Here is a 23,528-nt window from a genome sequence, read left to right as displayed (position 1 = left end):
ATATTTTATATGGGAGGTCAAAACCTTAAGTTACATTAAAACTAAATGAACTATTCCTTGATTTATTTTAAATAATAGATAAAGCCATTAGCATAACTAAAATACAGCCTGTATATAGCAGCAAGGCATAAAACATATCAGTAAAAATGCTAATCAGTCTGAGACAAAAATAAAACCCTACCTGATGGGTCCAGACAAGGAATCAACTGAGAATAAATCGCAGCCGTCCCCGAGCTTCCCTAACTCCGAGATCAGATGCGCTCGCATCACACCCGCTCAGCAGGGCTACACTGTTCTGGGTGGAGCCACCGCAGGTGGTCCTCTCTGATGTGTCTCATCGCCAATCGCCACCAGAATCTCATCTACACGTAATATTACATCTGAGTTATTTGTCTTCTGTCCAGTCACGTCTCCGCGCCCCAAGTGCAGAAGGAATTTCGGGGTCCATTTCAGACCGGATTGCCTCATTTGATTTCCATCCGCTCCACGAGTATAAGGGAAGTTAAAGTGAACCTTCTCCCCCTTTCGTTTAATATCCAATTTCATCGACGCAGCGCTGCGGGGCATTTTATATGAGCCAAGTGACTCCGTGAAGAGCGAAAACACAAAAGTCCTGGGTAGGCTATGTCCAGTCCATGGTGGATTACTAAAACAGTGGAGACGGCTTATTTTCGGTTCAACGCCATTTGTAATTGGAAAGAAAACACATTTCCCCAAACAATCAATCTCAATTTCCCCTGCGACTATTGAACTTTAACCGCCGGCTTTATATACTCCGCCAGAATTGCAATCCACCTCTTTCTTTTCGATTTGGGATAAACAAATCAAATCATCAGTGAGCACTGATTTGCAGTTCAGTATTGACAGTTCATGATAAATCTGATCATCTTTTATCATCAAATTTTAATCTTTTCATTTTAACGTCACATATAGCCTAATATTTAATTAGTATAATTCTATAGGCCTGATTATAATAGACCTTAAAATTATTGCAACAAGTCATAACAGAAAATGTCAAAAATAAAAGTATCCTTAATACTTAAAAAACAACTTATTGAAAGAGTAACTATTTGTAATATAGGCTAATGGATTAACCGTACAATATTGTGAACAATATAAAATTGTAAACTATAGATTAAAACAAAACAAACAAGGATCCCTTTTAATTTAACTGTTCATAGGAAAAAAAAATCTGTCTGACGTGACTCGGTTGGGTTGAAAAAATTCAAGCTCTCTGTCACATCTGTAAACATATATTCTGATTTGATATGTAACGTTATTCGAAATACATAAGACTTACGTGTGCTTTCGTCATTTATGCATAATGTGTGATTTTCACACCAACAAATTGTATACATTTCTATAATTTTAAAGAAGTGTTTTAAAACATACTCATAAAACAAAATTAGTGTGTCAGGTAAAGGTATGCAAAAAGTCAATTTGTCCTTAAATACATTTGTAGGTCCTATGTTTAATATGCTCCGTTCATTGTCGAAATGCATTATCGTGTTACTTATAATAAGAAAAGATTGGGTGTAAATTTTATTTTTTCTTCTCAGTATTTTATTAAGCGCATGAATTAAACATTTCAGCATTTATTATGACAGTAGAAGTCGAAGGCGTCATGCGGCGTACAGGAACTGCACTGAGCATGTGTATCAGCAGCACGCGGTCAAAGTGTAAAGTGTAATTATGTGGATCGGCTTGTGTAGCATGAACAGTCAAAAGGCTGATTTATCCATCCCGTTTTACATTGTATAGAATCTGCGCAGAATCCTGATCACATGACGTACTTACTGATAGCCTACAAGTATCCTGAAAAATAGTCGGGGCATTTTGGTTACATTTCGTTTCCAAATGAAATGTTCTTATTATGTAAATCGTTGATCATAGGCTCGTTAAATAATAGCCTGCACTCCTTCCGTATTACCATGTTTCTGTAAGTTGCTGTACCATGTGCCTCGGTTTCCCATGGTGTCTTGTTCATGAGTGAAGCATGCCGGGAAAATATAACAAAGTCGTGTGTGAAGGGTCTGCGGTAAGGTTAGTTGAGTTACTTTGAATATATTCAGCGCGTTCAGTAATTGAGCAGTAATCTTAAATTGGCTACACAGCTAGTTATGTTCAAGTTATAATTAGATAAAGAATTTGTATAGCAACGCAGACTATCGTTCTGTCTCTGTTGCTTAGTCCCACACGAACATCTCCTTTTACAAGCATGTCTGCTGAAGCCGATGGCACCGTCGACTTTTTAAAGAAGGCCTCCATTTATTACAAAGACATCTGTCCGGAGCAGTCCCGCTTTCTGATGTAAGTCTGTAGAGAATAAACTGAAACACAGCGCATTGTTTCACTTTTATTTGAAGAAAAATGTTTTTCAGGACACGACACTACTGGTGCAATGGCCCGTTGTTTCCTCTGGTAGGCAGCATAAACACAGCCAGTTTTCGTTAGGCACACTGGGGCTGCAATTTAACTTTTTATCAAACGTCATTGTATATTTGCTCATTTATAACATGTAAATTCAGAATTGAACCTCATATATTTAACACATTGAGAACAAATATATTGGCGTTTTTGGTTTTTAACACGTTTCCTTAGTGAGAGTGTTTGGGTTTGTATGGTACTTAATGTCTTATAATCAATTCATGACTGATCACTGTAACTGGTCCAGTTTAAATGAGATTTTATTTATTTATTTATTTATTTATTTATTTATTTATTTATATCGCCGGAGCAGACTACCCCCTACTTGCAGGATGTAGCCTATTTGTTTGAAAACTGCCTTGTGAAGAATGGTTATAGTTACAGGAATATGGTTTTCAGGCTGTATTTAGCTGCTACGGTGTTTTAATGAGATGTACGTGTGGACTAATTGACTAACCTTTGTCGTGCATTCATAATTAGCGAATAGATTGGTAGATATAATATGCAAACACTGTAGTGCAATTGGGCAGAAATAATAAATCTTTGGGAAGAAATAAGAATAGCAATATAGTGAAGAATGCAGTATCTCTGTTGGCATAATATACTACGCCAGTACAGTAATAAGATGAAGTCTTGTTACTAATTACATGGCCTAACTATATTGTTAACACAAAGACAGGCATGGAAAGTAGTAATCCATCTTCCGCAACATGCATGTTTACACTTTTGTGGAGATATTAATGGATTCCACTCTGTTAAGCATATACTGTCCTTCGTCTCAAATGAAAATAGTCTAATTTTGCCCTTGATGGGTTCCCATTTTGAAATGGTGGAATCCTTAATATTGAGCCGCTTGTATTTATAACCTTTCCCTCCACCCCCTGAAGAAAAAAAACATCAATACATCAGGCCCGAGTACAGGAGGAAGTTTGATGTCACCATCATTGCTGTAGCTATGCCAGGGTAATATAAAATAAATGGGCAGAACATTGTCTGACTACAGCGTCTGTGGGGGGAAATGGTGACTACCGTTGCATGGGAAAATTTTTGTTAAATGTCTTGGAACGACTCATTCCTAACTGTGTTGCGAGTGCGGAGTGTGTGCTCGGCAAATTCAAACGGGCGTGGACATTTTCATTACGCGTACAGGAAGCTTTTAACTATATTGTCGTCCGGACAACAGAGATTAACGACTTTGGTGCTCTCTGCGGAGAAGGGAGAGAGGATGCCTCAGATTCTCCTTCCGCTCCTCACAGGCCGAGCGAGGAGTCGATGGAAATGCTGATCTGGTTAAACAGTGCGTTTTTCATGATATTGATTCTTGGAGCCCCTGTATAAATCCTCACATCATAAGCTTAATTGCACAAATAAGCCTTAGGCATAGTTTTTTTGTCACTTTGAATCCATGTGCAATTAATCATGTGTTTTAATCCCTGAGTAGCCAGTACTTGTAGACCTTTTCAGTGGAACAATGTTAAGGTGAAAGTAAAGTTTGGCCTGCCAACATTATATTCACAAGAATGCATAAGAAACATGCATTGATAGTGATACATTGTGACTGTAGTGATGTGCAGAAAGATGTCCCAGTTTTGATACTATTTTTTATGAAGGACAGCATTAGTGTACTATGCTAATACAGTCATGTGATGTTTTTGAGTATTATAAGATATTATGGTAAGGCTTCCATCAGCATACAGCTTAACTCAATATCATTGGTTAAGGTTGTATCCCAAAAAGTTTGAATCTTTGGCTTCATCATTAATGAAAAACACTGAGTCCAGATATGTAGCTTTAGTTGACAGACAGATGTCTCTGTAAGCCCTCTGCTTATTTGAATGGATGTGAGGCAGGTCCTGAATTCTGACCAGATGTGTCCTTTGCAGGTGGAAGTTTGTGGTAAATGAAGTAGACATATGTCCCTGAAAATGAATGCTGTGTGTAATAGCCTATGTTTTACATGATGACAATTCTGACTTTGAATTTTCTGTAAGTGCACTGTGCATAGCTGGCTTATGCCATGTGCCCTTTGTTGGTGTTGGTTTATTCAGCTAAAAATTATTTATTTTAAAAATACCACATTTAATTTCTGGCGATATTACCATGTAATTTGACCTGGGATTGTTAATATTTGCATTCCTCATACATGAGAGGGACAGGAAAATTAAACATTTTGAATATTTAAAATACTGATAAAGTGTCTGAGGTACTTTCATGCTTTTGATTGAAAGGAAATATTGGCTCATATAATATTGTTTATCGCAGGTCTGTGAATGCCAGTCATCAGTCTTTGGTTCATAATGCTGGAAAAGTTTTAGGGGAAACCTGACACCCTTAAATAGATAACTGCCAGTTGAAATTTGATTGTCAAACAGTATCATTCAGTGCAGCTGGCTAAACATAAGCAAATGTGAGTGCAGTGTGTGGGATTAGTTTTGATGTAGTTGAATGTTGCTGACAGGCTGGACGTTGTAGCGCTCCAGGCAGGAGAGGGTTAATGGCCGGATGTGTAATTTTGTGTAAATGAGGATGTGCACTGTGAAACAGGCGCTGGTGCTCTACAGTGCTGCAGCAGTGCTGAAGAGAGTAAATTAGCCTAACTGACAGTGATAATTTTCCAAGTTCGTTAGTAATTATGGAAGATGACCAAGTGATTTTTTTTTCCCCTCGGGAAGATATTGAGGTTATGGCCTCGAGAGACATCATTCTGGATGCTCAGCATGTCTTTTAAAAAGAAAATTCTCCCAGTCTTCCTTTTGGCCACTGTACAGACTGAGCCACTCGGAGAACGCTGCAGTACTGATCTGGAGGTTCAATGTGGCAAGAGGACTTCCAGGAGTAGATGTTGGCAAAACAGGATTAATGAAGTGTGGATAAACCTGTATGTCAGAAATAGGCGCAGGCTGAAAGATTCAGTCGCTCCCTAAAGGCTGCGTAGGGTGGCTAGGCACCGAGCTCTGTAGCGCCATGGATGGCGTCAGAATTGTCCTGCTGGAGAGTTGACATTTTGAAAAGAAATTGACTTGTGTTATAATGAATTGGCCTTTTGCGCGGTGCTATAATTGAACAAGCAGTGAAAAAATCTACATGTCCGTCAGATGCAGGACATCCAGGCAGGAATCCAGCCTGCCAGACCGTGCCTGCGGCAGAGGCGTCGTTATGAGTGAGGGCGCTGTGTGTGCAGGTGCTTGCGTCCTTCCTGGTGTGTTGGCGTTCCTCGTGCGTGGTTTAGGGCAAGCGTGGCGTTCTGAATGTGCACTATGCAGAAGACAGCCTGTACCGCTGACGAAATCAGGCGATTGGACTGCCGGGGGCGACTCACCCACCCCCGATGCGACCCCGACCCCCCTCCCCCCCGCTCTCGTTCCGAACGGTCCGCGTCAGCGGGAATGTCAGACCCAGCTGTCGGGAAGCGCAGCGTCACCGTGGAGACATCGGGACCGCCGCCCGCAGCGACGTCATCACCGGCCCCTGCCGCCGCAGGGATGGCCACTCCCTTCAGGGCCCGAACTGGCCTGACTGGTCTGAGCTGGCATAGCCTCCTAAAACCCGCCAATTAATTTCTGTCCCCTGTAGAGGACATGGTGTTAATCTATACTATATTCCACTGTGCTGAAACCTACACTCCAAGGGGCGTTCAGTAAAAACGAAATGGAAAACATTTGAAATTGCGACATGTTTTTGTCATCCAAGTCACTTGCATTGTCCAAAAATACTAACCCTTTTTTTCTGCTGTGCTGGGTCTCGTGAGAATAAATGGGTCTTGAATCGTTCCTTGGTTGTATGTGACGGGCAGAGTTCTCTTCCAGTTAAAAGTCCAAGAAGGCGGGCTGTTAATTGAAGTTATTGCTGCAGCATCACAGTCTGTGCTTGATTTAAAAAGGAATGCATGAAGGGCGTTTTAATTGGAATGCTACATTTGAGGCACATGACGGTATCGCTTCTTCAAAAGCCAGCCTTTGAAGCACAGTTGGCCAACAGTAAAACCTCTTTCAGCCTTATGTCCCTGCAAAAAGGGAAATATATATATATATGGTATATATATATACATATATATAGTTGATATTTATATATTTTTCTTCTGGTTTAAATTTATAATCTTGCCAACTAAGATTATGATCCTTACTAGTGAACAGGATATTTTTGCAGCTTTCTGGAGCCCATTGTACATGATCAACGGATGTGGAAAGCGGTTTCATCTTATGCCAAGTTAGATCCTGAAACCAAAAAAAAAAAAAAGAAAGATAGACAGGAAGCGTGTGTTTGCTCTGGTCGAGCTCATTTCCTTCCTCCCGTACTTTCTGTAAATGCGCATTACTGCTCGTCTGCAGTGGCTAGGCTCTGCCCTGCGCCGTTCGACCGCACTCGGTCACGGTTCACAAATGCGGGGGTGGGGGGTGGGAATACCCAGGTCACGGGCCGGGCAGGCGGGCACCTCCACTGGGCAGGCACAGACGGGCGCGGTCTCTGGCAGCAGTCCCCCCTGTTGTCATGTGCGTGTAACGTTGCCCTCCAGATGTCCAAACCCTGGAATGGCAGAGGAGCCGTAATATGATGGGAGTAAAAATGGCTCTGACAGAGCAGCGCGTGGCCATGTATTAAATGCACTTTTCACCCTTGCCTTTACCGTGTTTCGGGTGTCATTTTTCACAGCCAGCCTTAGTTCCGTCGGCTAATTATAGACGTCTGGCAAACCGGGACTTGTGAAGCCTTAAACCTTGTGCACGTGTACCTAAAAAAAGACCTGCAACTGAAGCCAGACTTTCTGAATTTAATTTTAATACTCGAAGCAGGTGGAGATTTTTCTGTGGGCTGCTGTCCTCCGTCGGCTAATTGTTTTATCCTGGTCCACGGAAAATGAAAACAGTAACTCTTCCCTCTCAAGGGTCTTGCCTTGAAATATTTCCAAAGAGCACAATAAGTAATAATTCAGGTGTTTGGTGTCCGTAGGGACTACCGGTGTAGTGATGGCAGTGGATTACTGTCAGCATGATTCCCATTGAACAGGCTTTGGCCAAACAGTGCTGCAATCCCCCTGCTAACACCATCCAGCCTGTTACCAGGGCTGCAACTGCTTTTGATTGTGTTAATATTAACTGATGAAATTCTAACATTTTCTCCTTCTCTCTGTTTTCAGGCTACGACAGCAACGTATGAAAGGTAAACTAAATTACTTAATTTGTACACTCAGTAATGTCAAGTAAATAATGCTGAACTGTTTGACTCCTTTATTGAAACAGAGATGTTTTGAAATTGAAACTTCAAGTTTTATGCATAATAGTGCTCCATATTCATCCATCTAAATTTTGTACCGATAAGTGTGATTGATGTAATATTGATGTGGATTTTTTTTTTTCTAACGATAAAAATCATTTTGTGAGATTTTGTCCTGGTGGAAACTGTAGATATTATTTTAGGCCCAGTTCCCTTGGACGTTGGAATGCAATTTGCTTTGTGCTGTCTAAAGGGCGATATGGTCTCGACCAGCCAAGAACTGGCTGCTCATTTCTTCAGGGAATCTTGCATTCAATTGCTTCAGTTTCGGCATCATAGTAAAACTCGCATAGGGCATATATAGCGATACACCTTTGTGAGTGAAATTAACTTTTTATTCATCCCCTGAATTATCCGCGAACCCGTTTCCCCTGCATTTATCCGTGTGTTCGGAGAAGGCGGCATTGTATTCATTGTAATATGCATACTGCTCAAGGCTTTTCCATTAGCGTGTAACAGCAGTCAGCGGTCCCCGCTAACCTTGAGCGTCTTTGTGCTTGTTTGTAGCCCGCTTTCAATTAGGCTCTGAAAAGCGTCTCGCGCGGAGCCCGTACGAATGGAAATGCTGAGTGACAGGCAGAGCCCGGCATCTCGGGAGTCAACATCCGCACTTCGCCCAGCTGTCAGGCGGCTGGCCTAAATGCGGAGCGACACTGTGGATGTTTAAAGATAACCGCACGCTGATTTCATTACCGAGAGACGGGACTTAAAAAAAGTTTTGAACTTTTGGGAGTTTAAAAAAAGAAACCGCTTTTGGAAGTTGTTGATCTAGTGGGGTGTTTATTAAGAGTAATTGAGTATATATGCACTGCCGCTAAATGTGTACGAAACGGCCTACATCCGCTGTGAAAGTGACTGAGCTGTGAGCCTGTAAGTGGGATGGCACTTCTGTGGTGTAGCAGTGGCATGTTTTTTCACATTCCATTTCATAATTTAACGCAATGAAAATCCGTAATGTTGCATAACATGGGAATCCATTGTATTTTGACCCCCCCCCCTCATAAAATATATTTGTGTAGAATATACTGAAAGTTACGCCTGCTTTTCAAGGGTGGTGAAAAATGCAGTTTTCATTAAGCAATTGTACCCACCATGGTACAAGACCACAGTGCAATTACTTGTTTATGTTCTTATGCTTAAGCAGTTGTGTCAAGCAGTTACTTTGCTATTAATGTGTTCTTAATGGCTTAATGGAAACATCATACACAAGGTCACTAATATGTTGTTATTATTAACTGCCTCTCAAATTATCATGAATGGATGTCAATCAACTATCAGATTGCTGCCAGCTTTCACATTCCTCCCCACCTGTGCCAACTGTGCTGATATGGAGATTCAGAGTTACTGAGGTACCAGTTAACTTTAGCCTCCAGCCTCTTATAGAGAAAATGGTGCAGAGGCATTGAGGTGGATGTGCTCCTGCATTATTTTGCACATCGGTTTACAGGAGCAAATGCTCCCAAAATGGGAGTATGTAGTAATGAAATAATATGCATTATTTTTTCATTACTACAGCTGGCACTGTGCAGTCAGGATTTAGGATTGCCACTGCACTAACCACAAGTACCTCCGCTATGAGTGATTTGTCATTCTGGAAGTACAATGTTAATTATTTACTATTAACAGTTATGCTTTTGTGCAGTCAAAATGTTATTTTAATGCCATTTGAAGTTCATGTTGAGTTCTCGCGGCTCTTAAAATGAAGTGTTGTTGAAGCAGTCTATATCTGATCGTGTTGTCAGGCGGCTGACAGGCTGTGTGGGGCTCGGGGAAGCTGATTAACGGGGAGCGTTGAGTTTGAGGGCCGGGTCAGGGCGTCTGTGCGTGCGGGCCGGCTGCGGTCTGCAGTGTGTGGCGCTCGGCCAGCGCGTGCAGTGTGAAAGGCAAACGGGTCTCAGGTTGCGGCCCGCAGCCGACTCTGCCTTTGATTTTCCCCCCCGAACCCCCGCGCCTTAACACCGATAGGACCACCGCACAGTGGAGGAGGTGGCCACATTGATTAGGGTAACCCAAACACTGGTGTTGCTGTGGATCAGAGGGCCACACGGAAGTTCATACCCCAGGGGAGGGGTGTGGTGGCCCGTCGCTTGGAAGTTGCGATCTGGTCTGGGACGCTTTTAAGCACTGCAGAAACATAGAGGATTACTCATAGATTTTTTTACTGTTCCTTTCTCTGTTCTGTAACATTAGTTGTTATAATGAGAACAGGCCATTTGCCTGTCTTGGCTTGACTTTTGAGTCTATCCCAAGTTTGGAGGATCGACAGGTTCCAAATGCCAATGTGATTCCTTGCATTTCATTCTTTAGTTTAATACATTCCGTTGTCACTGCTATCGTCTGTTCTGGGACATTAAATAAGCACTGCTGTCCATCCCATTAATTCCTTACCACCATCTCAAATGAACAATCAAATGAACTGAGATGTAGGACTTTCCATTGCTTTAAGTCTCTCCTCACGTAGGCCATCTCCGGCCAGATCAGTGTTCTTGTCTGTTTTCTGCTTGTTCAGGAGTTTCCGCAGTAAGGTTTTTAATCTTTAATCACTTTGTGTGGAGACCAAAACTTTTTAATCCCATTTTAAATATGCTATATATTTAAATAAGGTATGATTCTAGCTGGTGAACAGATAATGGTTGGCAAAAATGACAAAAATAATAAAAATCACTCTAGAATACACATGCGGGTGGGTGCATGCATTTCATTAGTTCGTATTTGACTGCGGCTGGACTTAAGGGGTTCATCTTGTCCGTTGTTTGTTCCAGGCGGGAAGGAGCCGGACGGAACGCTCTGCCCGTTCTGTTTCCAGTGGCGACACGCCGTGGAGCAGCGAGTCCGGATCAGGCCGAAGCGCAGGGCCTCCGGCCGCGTCCAGAAGCTTCTGCGGCGGGAGGCGGCCCGGAAGCGCCTCAGCCCGGAGCAGCTGAAGGCCCTGAGAAGGTTCCGGAACTCCTGCAGCTCTCGGGTGAGTCCCGCCCAGCGTCGGCGGGAATGGGGCGGGATGACCCGCCGCGGGTTTGGAGTAACGTGCCCTCCCGCGTCCTGGTCTGCTGACCCGGGCGGGTGTCTTGGCTTTCCACACAACAACAGTTATTGTGGTCCTCCAACTGCTTAAGCCTTGTCTAATGTTCACAATACAGCTGATTTGAGCATAGGTCAGGGGTGCACAACAGGAGCTGAAAGGTTTTAGGATTTCTATGAATTTATAAATTTACGATCACTGAGTGTAAAGTTAACCAAACAGTCCAACAGTTTGCATTGTAAACAAAGCAAATAGCACTTCAAAGATAACCTTCTTCACACGGCTGTACCGGTCACATTATCTCAGAAGGAGATCCAAAAATAAAGAAAGAGGATAGCTAAAGAGGTTGAGCGGAGGTGCAGTTTGGAGAGAGGTGGCGTTCAGTCTGCTTTGGATAACGGGTAGGGTTTCTGCTGTCCTGACCACAGTGGGGTGGGGGGGGGTGTGGGGGGGGGAAGTGAGGGGGTGTCAGGCTCCCAGACATAGCAGAGTGGAGAGGTCTGGCTGGCGTGTAGGATTCGATGAGCGTGCGAATACCTAGCGGACCTGTCCCTTTAGCTGCCCGATAAGCTAGCGCTGATATTTTAATGCATTTGTTCCAGGCGGTCAGTGGGGGGGATATGAGAAGGGGAGTGACGTGGCTGAGCGTGTGGAGGCTGTAGATCAGACGAGGAGCAGCAGTGTCTGGAGGAGCTGCAGAGGTCTGATGGTGGAGGAGGGGAGGCCAGTGAGGAGGGAGGTGTAGCAGTTCAGACGGGAGAGGGTCAGCGCCTGGATTAAAAGCTGGGTGGAGTAGGTGGGGAGGGATGGGCGGATTCTGCACACGTGGTACAGGGAGAATCGACACACTCAGCACACTGTTGTGGTGTTCCCAGAGAGAGATGTTTTGCTGTCCAGTACCACTGTTGGAGTCCTAGCAGATGAAGAGTAGTTTTTAATTAAATTGCTTTCAATACCAATTATTGCCCTTCTGTTGTCTTATTTAGTGTGGTGTACCTTGCTAAGAACGTTCCATTATCCTATGCGACATCACACACTCAGTCTCACCCATTACTCTTCCCCTTTGGTCATGCAGTAGTTATACAGCACATTTTTGCAGTCAAGAGTTTTTGTGACAGTCTGGTGTGTTCTGCTGAGTTAGTTTCTTTTTTTTGGCTTGATGTGTCTATTTATTCATAAATTGTCCCGCAGAGACGGGGGCGTTGAACTGTGGCACTCTGAAGGCCGTTCGTCAGACTGCTTCAGAATCCGTCCGCCTCTGACAAGCACAGTCAGAGTAGAGAATAACACAGAGCAGCACCTTCGTGCCCTTGACGTGCGGTAGTGACATGGCATTCATCACAGGAGCCTTCCCAGCCCTTGAGCAAGTCGAGGTGTAACTTCAGTAGTGCAAATTGCTTCCATAAATAAGAATAACATTGAATATTTCAATTTTACCCAATGCAGTGCGAAATAATAGATTACACTAATGTAGCATATTCATTTGTGTGCTCAAAAAGGCAAATACCTGGCAAACGTTAACGTGCTAATAGCGACGTATTAGCAGGCTGATGATAACAAGCGTTCACTTACTAGCATGCTCATGCTAGCAAGTGTTAACTTATTATCGCCTGTTGTTAAACAGTCTGAAATCATGTGGACAAAATACAAGCCAGCATTGCCTCGAGCCTTTACTTTGAAGTGCATTGGTAGCTTGCCATTATTTAGCTAGCGCTGCAGTAATTCATAACACGAGCTAGCTGCCTAGCTTGTCCCCTCCCAGTCTCCCCATAGGAGCCTGTGGAGTTGACGGAGCAGCTGCATGGCGGTTGGGCATAAGAATGTGTGGCACTGTGTTCCTGGTTTGTGTATGTCAACACCTGCGAGCCAGGACCCCGCAGAGAGGAGCAGGGGCTGTCATTAGGATGCGTCTCCTCCCGTTCCCTGCCAAATTTTCCACTGTGGAAAGTGATAAGCGCAAGGACAGAAACAAACAGCAGGACGTGCTTTATCTCTGCGGAAGTGAATAGATAGAGAGGTCAGCAAAGGATTTAAGTCCCACCATTCTGGTAGAGCAGTCACTGAGGTGTTTCAGCGGGGTAATCATAAAATATATCATTGCTTTTCTTTTTATCTATCTCTCGCAATGGCTCCAGACGTGTTGTTTTTCCCCAAGTGATTAACTGTATTTGTTGAACTGTCTGTATATAAAGTGCAACTTTGTGCACAATTCCAAAAGTTTTCAGCATCCAGGACCCTATTTTCCGGATGGTTATTTCCAGCAGTTAACCTCAAAATGTCTGCCATTTTCTGCCAACCCGTGGTACATCTTTAATTGTATTCTTAAATGTCCGCGTAAGTCTGACCTTGGCGTTTCTGTAATTTGTATGTCTTTTTTATTGTATATGTTTCCTGGAGAATTCATCCCTATCAGATATGAAACCCCTGAATCGGAGTGGAGATCATTTGCAGGTGCTAGATCCACTAGGCTTTATTTTCTTGAGAGGTATCCATTACTTCATATACAGTGTGTGACTCCAGTTGACAGGGCATTCTGGCTGTCTGCACGTAATGTAACATGCATGTAATGGGCTGATGTTTGACACTTACGGTGTGACAGATCGATAAACACAGGTATGAAATAAAACGGATAGAGCAAATGGGGGGGGGGGGGCATATCTGAAATTTCAGTTGACCTTTTGCGAGTTTCTGTCTTTGCAGCCGACCTTGCAGGAGCGTGTTTATTTCTCTCTGGGGTAAATCCCGTTACACTCGGCTCGCATACCCAATGAGACAGACGCCAGTCAGAGACAGGATCACATCAGGTGAATACGGTCGCACCTTCCCGTCAGGCGGACACTGCGTGCAGCCATACGGTTATCAGCCAAAAATAAGAGTGCATTATTTTGTAGAAAAATTGTAATTCTGATTTAGTTGTGTCGTATTATTTACTTCACATCTTATCTAGCTAAATTTTTTACCCTCTCAGTCTTGAAACTCCCTCCTAATGTCCTCTGCTCTGTTGGCCCCAGTCTGCACCAGCTCAGCGAGGATTCAAATGCAGACCTGGGGTGTGTGACTGCAATGATTCTGAATAATAACGTTTTTTTCCCAATCCATTTCAAGAATAAAGGATAGCCCTGTCCAAAATGTCAGCTCTGGGCATTCAAACCGTGGGTGAAAAAAAGAGCAGGGACCTCCAGTATAAACGTGTTTCTAACTGGAGCATGAAATGAAGTTATGGTAAAAGTAAACGAATTCAAATCGACCCCGGGGAAAATGCTTCGTCGAGCGGACCCGGCACGTGGGTTTCTCGTTCCTCAAGGAAGAACCGGGGCCGAGGGTTACCGACTGAAATCCATAAATCATACGACACGATTCGGTAAGATTTATACAACTTACCGTTCAGGCCTATCCAAAGGTTTACCAGCATAAATTAATATCAATATTTCACCCTTGTGTCACATATAAAAATAAATCTTAGGTGTTTTCATCTACCCTTCCATGTGGGGTGTTTGTATTTTACGTCTGACCGCTCGATTTCTTTCGAAGGGGACCGGGCCTTCGCTAGAAGTCTCTGACGCATGATTCCCAGGTATTATCGCGTTTGTCATTGGCGCTTGTTTGGAGTGTCTTGCTCGGGCCAATGCTGTGAGGCTCATACAAACACTAGACACCAGACACTCTGTCTGTGATCTTTGCATTCCCGTTCACTTCGTGCTTTGAGCGTGCGCTGGACTCGCAGCCCCAAACGTGAGGTGCGGCGCTCACGTTCCGTAGCAGTTGCCCCACCGCGGAAAGCCGGGGGGCTTAACTCCGGGCAGCGGGCTTTTTGGTGAGATAACGAGAGGCTCTGCTGGGTCTGAGCAGGGCGGGACGGAACCTTCCGGAGGAAAGGAGAGCCCGCACGTGTAGGGATTTCTCCGGCCATTGCAGAATTATTTTAAGTGCCCGCTCCACATTCTGCCCCGCCATCTGGGTCAATGGTCGTTTCAGCTGCTGGAACTTCCACACGTCGCCGGCAACATTTTCAGCACCGGGTTCAGTCTCTCAAAGCTGCGAATTTGGTGAGGTAAACCCGATTTGGTGAGGTGAACTCGATTTGGTGAGGTAAGATCGATCTGGCAGAGTAAACTCAATTTGGACTTCCTCCCACCGGTGCGTCATCCAGCTGTTGCAACGCTGAGCTCGGTCTCCACCGGTGATGTCAATGTTATTCTGTCCCCAGAGATAATGCAGGAAATTAAAAAATTGAGAAATTCACGTTTTTAATAGATTCTGAGAACTGCAAAATTCTGACCTCATTGCAAGATCCTGCTGGACCAGTAAACAATGTCACGCTTGTTTACCACACGTATGTTCCCTAACATGTAACAGATACTTGTCCTGCTGCATCAACACGGAGGGTCAGGTTTAGTAAGGATTTAAATAGCGATTACTGCACCCGGTGATTTCTGACTGCATCCCTGAGCGCAAACAGACTTGTACATCCCTCCATGTCCTAGAGAGAATATATGATCTCTACATGAACATATATATCTCCCTGCTGCCTCTTGTCACAATAGTTGCTCAATGGACAAAGGCCTACTTCCTGTACATACCACAGTGTCTGACTGGCACGTGCACAGAGAGACACCAACATGTGTCGAAGCGTTTGCCCCCCTTGCCCCGACACCTCTAAAGTTCCCTATTCGTATGCAGTCTCACAGCTGACCACTGGCACCCTTTCTATTGTTAGCACGTCCCTGAACAAGTCTGTGCTCGGCCCTGGTGTCTAACAGTCACAGCTGCAATTGCAGAACTAGGGCGTCTAGCGAGCCTGAAAGCATTAGCCATGTGACGGGAAATCGTGTATCAATGCATGCTCCCCCCCCCCACCCCCCATTACCGCAGTGAGTCAAGGACAGGGGCACGGGCGCTCGTGAGAGCTTCAAGGTCGTACCGGCTGCCGCCTGGTCTTTCCTCACGGCACACGGCAGCTGGTTGTAGTTCTCACGCGCCGACGTGTATACGGAAAACAAAGAGCACGTTTCTCTTTGTTTGGATTGCACTTTGTGAGTCCTTTGTGTCTCGGCTAGGAGGGAACCACGCGTGGGCTAGCTAAAAGGCTAAACCGGTGCTCCTGAGATAATGGACGACACTGGATTGCGCACTGCTGCAGTAGGAGGCCTGTGATGGTGTGAATTGGGACCGGTGCTTTTCGATGCTACTGCTTGGTCTTCGGTGTGTCTCAGTCTGTCAGTGTGGAGGTTCAGCGTGACCTTGGGTAGATGCACTGGTTTTAGTCCGCTTTCAGCAGTGGGGTGCGCAGGGGGTATTCTTTTTCCCGGGCATACTCTGAATCACTCCTCTGTTGAAAGAGCCCCTCTCTTCCTCTTGAGTGCTTACGTTTGATCCCCCTTGCCAAAGAGATTTCGATCTCAGTGGGGTAATCCTGGGCAAATAAAGGCTAAATTTAAAATATATATATATATACATTTCAGAATTGGTGAAAAAGAGGTGGGCCTAGTCTCGTGTCTTCTTGTTATCGTTTATTGAAAACCACCTTGGTAATGCATTCTGTTTTTGAGCAGAATATCAGTGTGGAGTTGCCAATCGTATTTATAGACCCATGATCGCACCGATCTCTGTCCATTAGTGAGGGTGAATTGTAGAATTTTAGGAGTGCATTCTAGCATCAGAGTATTTTCCTACTGCTCACCTTCGCATTTCTCATGAACAATGACATGAACAAGTCGACCAGATTCGTAATTTGGAAAGACCCAGGGGATACCCTCCCAACTGAAGCACTCCATTTCAGTTTTATGCCACCCTGCGGAACTTCTGACTCCTGTCATTGCAAAAGGGGCCCCTGCTTTAGTGGGACACTCGCCTCCAAAGGCCCCACCTCAAAGCCCGAAACACAAAGGGACAATAATAAGTTGTCCAGATAGTAGTGTGAGGCACACTGAGCATGTAGGTTCCAGCAATGGTTACTTGGAGGAATGTTTGTTGTTCTCTACCATGTTACCATGTGAACCAGTTTTTGCCTGAAGAAACATTTCAGCAAACGCATCAAACGCAACAGCTGGGCAATGAGTGGGACAAAGACTACTGGGTCATTTCAATTATGGTTTTTTGTGGTTTTGTTTTACAGTTTGAGTGCCACGATGCTCTTTTGAATAACCAGATTCAACTGTACTGAGGAGCCTTTATTCATTTATTATTTTTTTACGTGATAGGTGCAGATATGACTGTTCTGAACACCTGTAATTTCTCTCAGTTGTAACTGGAATCTTCCAGCTTGAAGGTGGCCCAGTCTTGTTCATGCCGTGCGTGTCCGTACCGGGCCCAGGCCAGGGTTGAGGGATGCGTGAGACGCACAGGCATCACTCAGCGATATTCTTCCTCTTTGGTCAAATGAGCCGTCTGTGCCGTAGGGGTATGGAAGGCCTGGTGTTCATTCCTTGATGAGATTTGCGAAGCGTGTGTGGAGCGAAAGCGTAGCGGCCGTCGTGAGCTTTAGACGAGCTCTTCTGCGCTCGAATAAAGACACCCTCTGCCTCGGCCTGTAGATTTCCGTTAGTTCTTGCGCAGAGTGACTCTAATCCCTTCCAGCTGCTTTGCTAATGTACTTCACATGCATTTTTATTGCTTGATGGATATCCCTGAAGGCAGCGGGGGTCTCCCTTTAGGAGGGCTTCTCTGTTTGCGGCACGGACGACGCGTTAGCGATGTTTTGAAACGGTCTCCTGCTAACGTGCGCGGCGTGGCCGCCTGTCTCCGGGATTTACGGGCGGCGCTTGCGTCAGGAGCGACGTTCTCCTCCAGCGGCTCGGCCGTCTCCGGGGAACTCTGCTCTGCGTCGTCTGATCCAGAAGTGAGCGAAACGGTTCCGTTTCAAAGCGTCTATCGCCACAGCTGTCGGGCCGAGAGAGGGTGGCTGTGTTTGCTCGGTAAACGCCGTTAATCCGGTATTCAGAATCGGCACGACTCCAGGGGCTTCTGGGTAGCTCGTCCTGCCGAAGGGCTGGTCCTGGGTGAAGTGACGTGTTCCACTGTCTGGTGTCAAGTCATGTGGCAGTGCCCACTGTGGCTGGCAGGATGGCAAGTGATTGGGGATGGGGTACCCCAGGAAGTAGGCTTTCATTCCACAGGGCTGTGCCCATCTGTATGTCTGTGTGCCTGCTCTCCCAAATACCCGTAATTCATTTATAAATTCATTTGAAATCAAAACCACTTTTGCCTTTTCTTGAATATGCTATGGTGTGTAGTGTCTGATGGGAAAAGTAGTTGTCACACACCTGGGGGGGAGGGGGCGGGGGGGGCGATGCAGCAGTTCCTGGAAACATCGTTGGTTGCCACATGGAGAGAGAGAGAGCACACTCACACCAAACATGAAATGAAATAAACAGACACCTTCACCCTTCCCCGTCGCGAGTCTCGGGCGAAAAACAATAAACTAAAACAACAAGCTAAACTAACAAAGACAAATAAGGCGGCAGCTGTTTAGCAGACCAGCCAACCTCCTTTTGAGTGGCGGGTCACTTTCTCTGTCATTTATTGCGGACAAACAAAACCAAATGAAACAAAACTCAAAAACTCGCCCTCTCAGTGTGCGCTCCTGGTCCCAGCCCCGAACTGTAGAGAGGAACACACCTTTTAGCGCCCGGGGTGATTAGCTAACGCAGCCCAGGTGCGTGTGCTCTCTCCACCAGCCAGCGGACCGAATAGTGTAGTCAGTATTGTAGTATCATCCCACAGTAGTCATGTGGGATGATACTACAAAGCACTGCAGGATGCATCGTTCCGTATGGCCAGTCTTTTGCGTCCCAGGGAACTAAGTTAGCATGTCACTCAAAGGCGCAAATGACAGTGTTGGGTCACTTCCCGGTATGAGCTTATCTAGCAGGACGAATGGAACACAGACGCTTCCACTGTGTCTGTATAGAAACAGGTGGAGATGAGCAACAGTTCATCCAGTTCATTCATGTCCGATGAGGCACGTTTCAGCCTGGCCCTTCCTCAGTGCTGCATTGAGTAAAACCAACTTCTTATACAGATGGACAGTAGTCATTCAGGCTTTGAGTAGCAACCTTCAACCTTATTTGAGTCTATGGAAATATACAGTAACGTGCAGTCCGTCAGTATTTGGCCAGTGGCACAATTCCTGTACGGTTCACCCGATATGGATGCAAATACTCTCAAATTAGAGCTGACAGTCTGCACTTTAACCTCACTTTAACCACATATTCATTGTTTTCATTTCATATTCAGATATATACAGAGCTAAAACAACAATTATGTCACTGCCCAAATATTTACTGCCCTGTATCTTATTCATGTCTGTATACGTATACACACGCACGTGTATACGCATATGTTTATTTATTGGGTGGGGGGGGGGGGGGTGTGGCGGATGTGGATGTGTTTGCTGAGACGCTTTGTCCTTTTAATGCAGCAGCACTGCGGGCATAATGTAGTCAGAAACCTTCCTGGAATACAGCCAGGGAACACGGAGCAGCCCCATTGTAAAACTTATTGGCACCGACTGCTGTGGCTCTTTCCCCGCAGCACTTAATCTGCATTCCTCCATTTGTTTATGGATCGTAACTCCGGGCGGGAAAACTTGTGCCAGTGACATCAGAGGCGGAGGGAGGGAGGGAGGGGGGGAGGGAGGGAGGGAGGGGGGGCGAGCGAGAAGAGGCAGGATTAATGTTCCGTAGCCCCGCCCCCTCGGTGACTGATTGGTCGACCGGCCGAGCCGATGTGCTGTATAAATAGGGGCACTTTGAGGGCGGTAGTAAACACCAGGTCCAGCCAGGTCGTCTTAAATCCCCTGATTTTGCTCTGCCTCTCGACCACTTGTTCCGTCATGGCAACCTTCGTCTCGGTGAGTTCTCGCTAAAAAGAAGCTGTCTCGTTTTGCCTTGATTCTGTGATGCTTGCCTTTGGTCATTTTTCTGAAGTGTATCATAATTCTCTTAATGTTTCGGAAACTTTTTGGGACGTAGTTGCCACCTGTCTGTTGGATGGACAGAATCGGGCTGTCACATCGGGCTGTGTGGCTCTGCACTGTGTCTACAGTGGCAGTGGCCAGCAGTTTAACTTGAACACGCGGGGCTCGCTTGCAGGGAAAACGTGTGCTGCGGTTCAGCGGAACCTGAGACGTCCCCCTAAAGACCCGCATACCCGTTTCACTTTTTTTCGACACGCTAACAGCACCGCCGGATTTGGTTCCGTTATGACAGCGGTCTTATCCAAACATGTGGAAATCCAGTCGTTAGCCTGCGCAGGCCACAGGCCACGCTGGCGGCCAGTAGTTGACAAAGGCTCTGATTTACGGGCCCCCGTTAGATTATTATAACAGAGTGCGCTTGGAATTATTCTGGGTTTGAAATATTTTTTACATATGGCGTACTGCGTAGCTTTATATATGGGCCGCATGCCTTTCAGATTTGGCACGCGCATATTTCACATTCGAGCGATGAGTAAAGTAGCGGGCGGGAGATTTATGATTACTGCGTAGCCTCCGCGGTATATTTACGAGGAATTGGTTTGTGATGTCGTGGCACGCCTGTCCCCCCCCCTGAGATTTATGGGGAAATTCCGCTCGTCTGAGGACGTCGCTGAATTCATTGGGGCGGACACGCCAGCTCTGGGCGGCTGGTGCAGCCGCCGGCCCCTGGTGCCCTCTGGGAAGGCGGCAGGGAGGTCACAGAGTGGCGTGCCGCGTGCCGATTGAACCACCGAAACTCACCGTAATGCCATCGGTTGGGTGCACCTTGCGCTGATGCCTGAAACACTGTCAGAAGTTTAGATCAAGTGCAAATACCATTTACCACACACTTTTGATCTGAAACGTTAGAGCTCTTAATTCACATTCACGGTTGTCTAAGGCAGGTAATTAGAGAAGTAAACAGTCCTCCGTAAACAGCTTTGCTTTCCTTGAGTTTTTTCTCCTCAGTCCCCTCCATCAGAGTTCACTGTCAGGTACAGGGCTGCGTCACCTGGGTGTTTGGATAGTAGGAGTGACGTTTCTTTCCCTTTTTTTTTGTCAGATGGCCACTTGCCACACCTGCAACAGGACTTCAAAGAGCCGCGGCGTGAGCAGGGACACTGTGGCGGCCCTCTCCAAGGCCCACAACACCCCCAGGAATTCTGGGAAACCGAAAACAGCCGGTCGGACCCCCCACTCTGGGGGTGGAAAAGTTCTCCTGAAATCCACAGAGAAGACACCCTATGGAACACCCAGGTACACAAGAGAACATTTCATTCTTTTTTCTCATACTTTAAATTGTTTTTAATATGCATACATATGAATATACAGTACATAATATATACAATACATTATATACTGCTGGCATCCACAGTAAGTGCTAGGTAAAATTATTGTTTCAATTACAGTCATTTATAACATTTATTCCATTGGGGCTTTGCATAATTTGTTGTCTGTCAGTACTACTGTGATTGTGAACAAACCTCGAGGAGTGTTTGCGGTCATCATGCATGATAAACAGACCCCAACTAAATGACCCTTGATAGATAAGTTTATTAATGACTTGTATGCTTTGCACCAGAGTTTTACCCGCCCATAGCCCATGGCTGAATTTCCCCCAGTTTGCGCCCTTGTGAGGTAGCAGCCTCAGTGCTGCAGTCGGTAGGCGAGGCTCAGTCGCGTGCGTTTCCTCCGTTCCCCCAGGTCCGCTTCCTCGGAGTCGGCCGGCACCCCTCCCTCAACGCTGGGCAGCGCCAAGAAGTCGGCCTTCTCGCGGCTCAGGAAGATCCTGACCTTGTCGGAGACCCCGACGAAGGAGAAGGGAGGCCTGAAGGCCTTCCTCTCTTCCCTCTGAGCCGCGCCCGCCCCTCCACTCCGGTCCGCTGCCAGCGCGGCTGGCGATCCGCGCGGAGAACGGCTTCGCCTGGGATTCCGAGCGACGCGCGGGGCGGCCCCCCCCACCGGCTTAGCGCCCACTTCACTGCTAAATTCACGGCGCGGTTCTGACATCCCGCCACTGGGCTGTCCCGCAGGAAGAAACCCCAGAAGCGCTTCTCGGGAACTTTTCTGTCCTTGTTGTCTAATGTAGGTGCCGAAAGAATCAGTCTTGCACCGAGACAAGGAATTTCCACAGGGCAATATAAAGTATATATGCTCACAAAGTGGATATTGATAATATATTATTTGCATTGTATTGAGGACCGCTCTCTAAAAGAGGTGTTCTTCAACCTTTTTGTAAATAAAAAAAAAAAAGAATGTTCTATACTGCTGTCATTTATGTATTTCTCATGCACAGTTTTCAGTTAATTTCATTTTGTATCAATTTTGTTGACTCACTTGGTGGTACATTAAAAATGTTTATGTAGCATATTGGCTTTGGACCACGATAGTATTGTGGTACGCCAAGTTTCAAAAGACATTTTTTTATGCATAAAGTGTTCATGTGCATTGGTCCAGACAAAGACTGTTTGCAGGACAACGGACTTGTGTGGACTGCCGTGTTTACATTAAAGTTATCCTGCCTTACACTTTTAAGGATTTTTTTTTTCTTTTTACAAAAAAAAGACCAAATAAATCAAATGCGCGGTGGCCATGCTATTACATTTATATTTTGTAGTGCTGTACAATACAGTTTATATTCAACATTTTTCTTTTTTTATACATGTTGGTGTGTTGAATATGTGTAGATTCACAAGGCCTTTCAGACAGTATTTTTTTACACTTACTGGATTGTAAAATTGGTTGTATATTGTACAAAGTAACTAAGCAAAGTAAGGCATGTTTTGGGTTAAATGTTTCATTTAAGAAGCTCGGTATAATTGGATGGCAAGTACAATGTACCCTTTTATCAATGTAATAACTTGTGAATAACTAATGTAATTCTCTGTACGTGATTGAAGTCAGCTCAGCCTTTGTGCGAAAATAAAACTTTTCTCATCCACTTGCCCTGTCGACAGTTTCTCTGTTCTGCTCATTTATTCTGTGGTCCTGCAAGAGGAAGCACAATGTAGATTACACTGGTCAGAAAATGCAATCAAGCGAGTTTAAAATGAAATGTTACTTGTTACATCGTCTGAACAGACGACCTCAAACGCAGACATAAAATTACCTCCGCTGACTCCTTGTTTAGTTTCTGTATTGATTGTTTCAGCTATAAAAGCTAAAAGGGCAAGGTTCTCTAAAGACTGACCGGTGAAGCCCAAGTGAATTTACTGAATGCTGCGTACAGATGTAACAGTTGGCTGAATGGGCTGTGTTCACAGCAATATATCTTCGGCACCGAGTTACAGAGCAAATTGCATGCTCTGGGTTTTTGGAAAATCATACCCAACAATGTTTATCAACGCTATTGAATGTAAATAAATGCTTGTCCTTTGATTGCTACTTATAATTCTTCGTGTTGAAAATGTTTGTGTAAGTTTTGAATCATTCTTTTTAGCAGCTGGTATATCTCCATGGTCAGCCTTTTCCCCTCTGTGTTTTATACTGTGATGATATATGCCTTCTCGAGGATTACGGAGAAGATGCTGGCTCTCAGAGCAAAATACAGTTGAACCCCAATGATGACTTGCATCATCCCAGGTGAGATGTAATTGGAGTAATGCTTTATTTTGCTGACATTACCAGATACTCGTATCCAGAGCAACTTACAATTCAAACACCAGTACAAAGATACGGGATTGAAGTACAGTAATTCCCTGGCGAGGGAAAATGTAGACTTAACTGGCAACTTGTCATCTGCCCTATTGAACATTAAACTTATACGAATAAGAACAGGGCTACCTAAATGAGGATAATTAATAAAAGCAAGAGCACAGAACCACAAGTTTTGAAATTGGAAAAACTGCACCTTAA

At 45.1% G+C, this 23,528-nt stretch overlaps 1 protein-coding gene across 6 annotated transcripts; it reads left to right on the top strand.

Annotated features, from left to right (window-relative positions):
• Positions 1 to 1,774: 1,774 nt before the first annotated feature.
• c8h18orf21 (chromosome 8 C18orf21 homolog) lies at positions 1,775 to 21,539 on the top strand. 6 transcript variants are annotated; one of them, XM_035427860.1, is made up of 6 exons: positions 1,775 to 2,038; positions 2,218 to 2,310; positions 7,562 to 7,584; positions 10,461 to 10,660; positions 20,737 to 20,930; positions 21,378 to 21,539. In XM_035427860.1, exons 1-6 carry the CDS (start codon positions 1,986 to 1,988, stop codon positions 21,526 to 21,528), a joined length of 714 nt encoding a protein of 237 aa, XP_035283751.1. In that variant the 5' UTR covers positions 1,775 to 1,985; the 3' UTR covers positions 21,529 to 21,539. The 6 variants fall into 6 exon arrangements, with proteins under 6 accessions (XP_035283751.1, XP_035283752.1, XP_035283750.1 ...); XM_035427861.1 differs by having other exon boundaries at positions 1,775 to 2,043; XM_035427859.1 differs by having other exon boundaries at positions 1,775 to 2,043; positions 2,191 to 2,310.
• Positions 21,540 to 23,528: the final 1,989 nt, after the last annotated feature.

Source organism: Anguilla anguilla, chromosome 8, assembly GCF_013347855.1.
Source record: "Anguilla anguilla isolate fAngAng1 chromosome 8, fAngAng1.pri, whole genome shotgun sequence".
Taxonomy (NCBI): Eukaryota; Metazoa; Chordata; class Actinopteri; order Anguilliformes; family Anguillidae; genus Anguilla; species Anguilla anguilla.
Note: the sequence above shows the minus strand (reverse complement) of the source record. Positions and strands in the feature narration are given on the sequence as shown.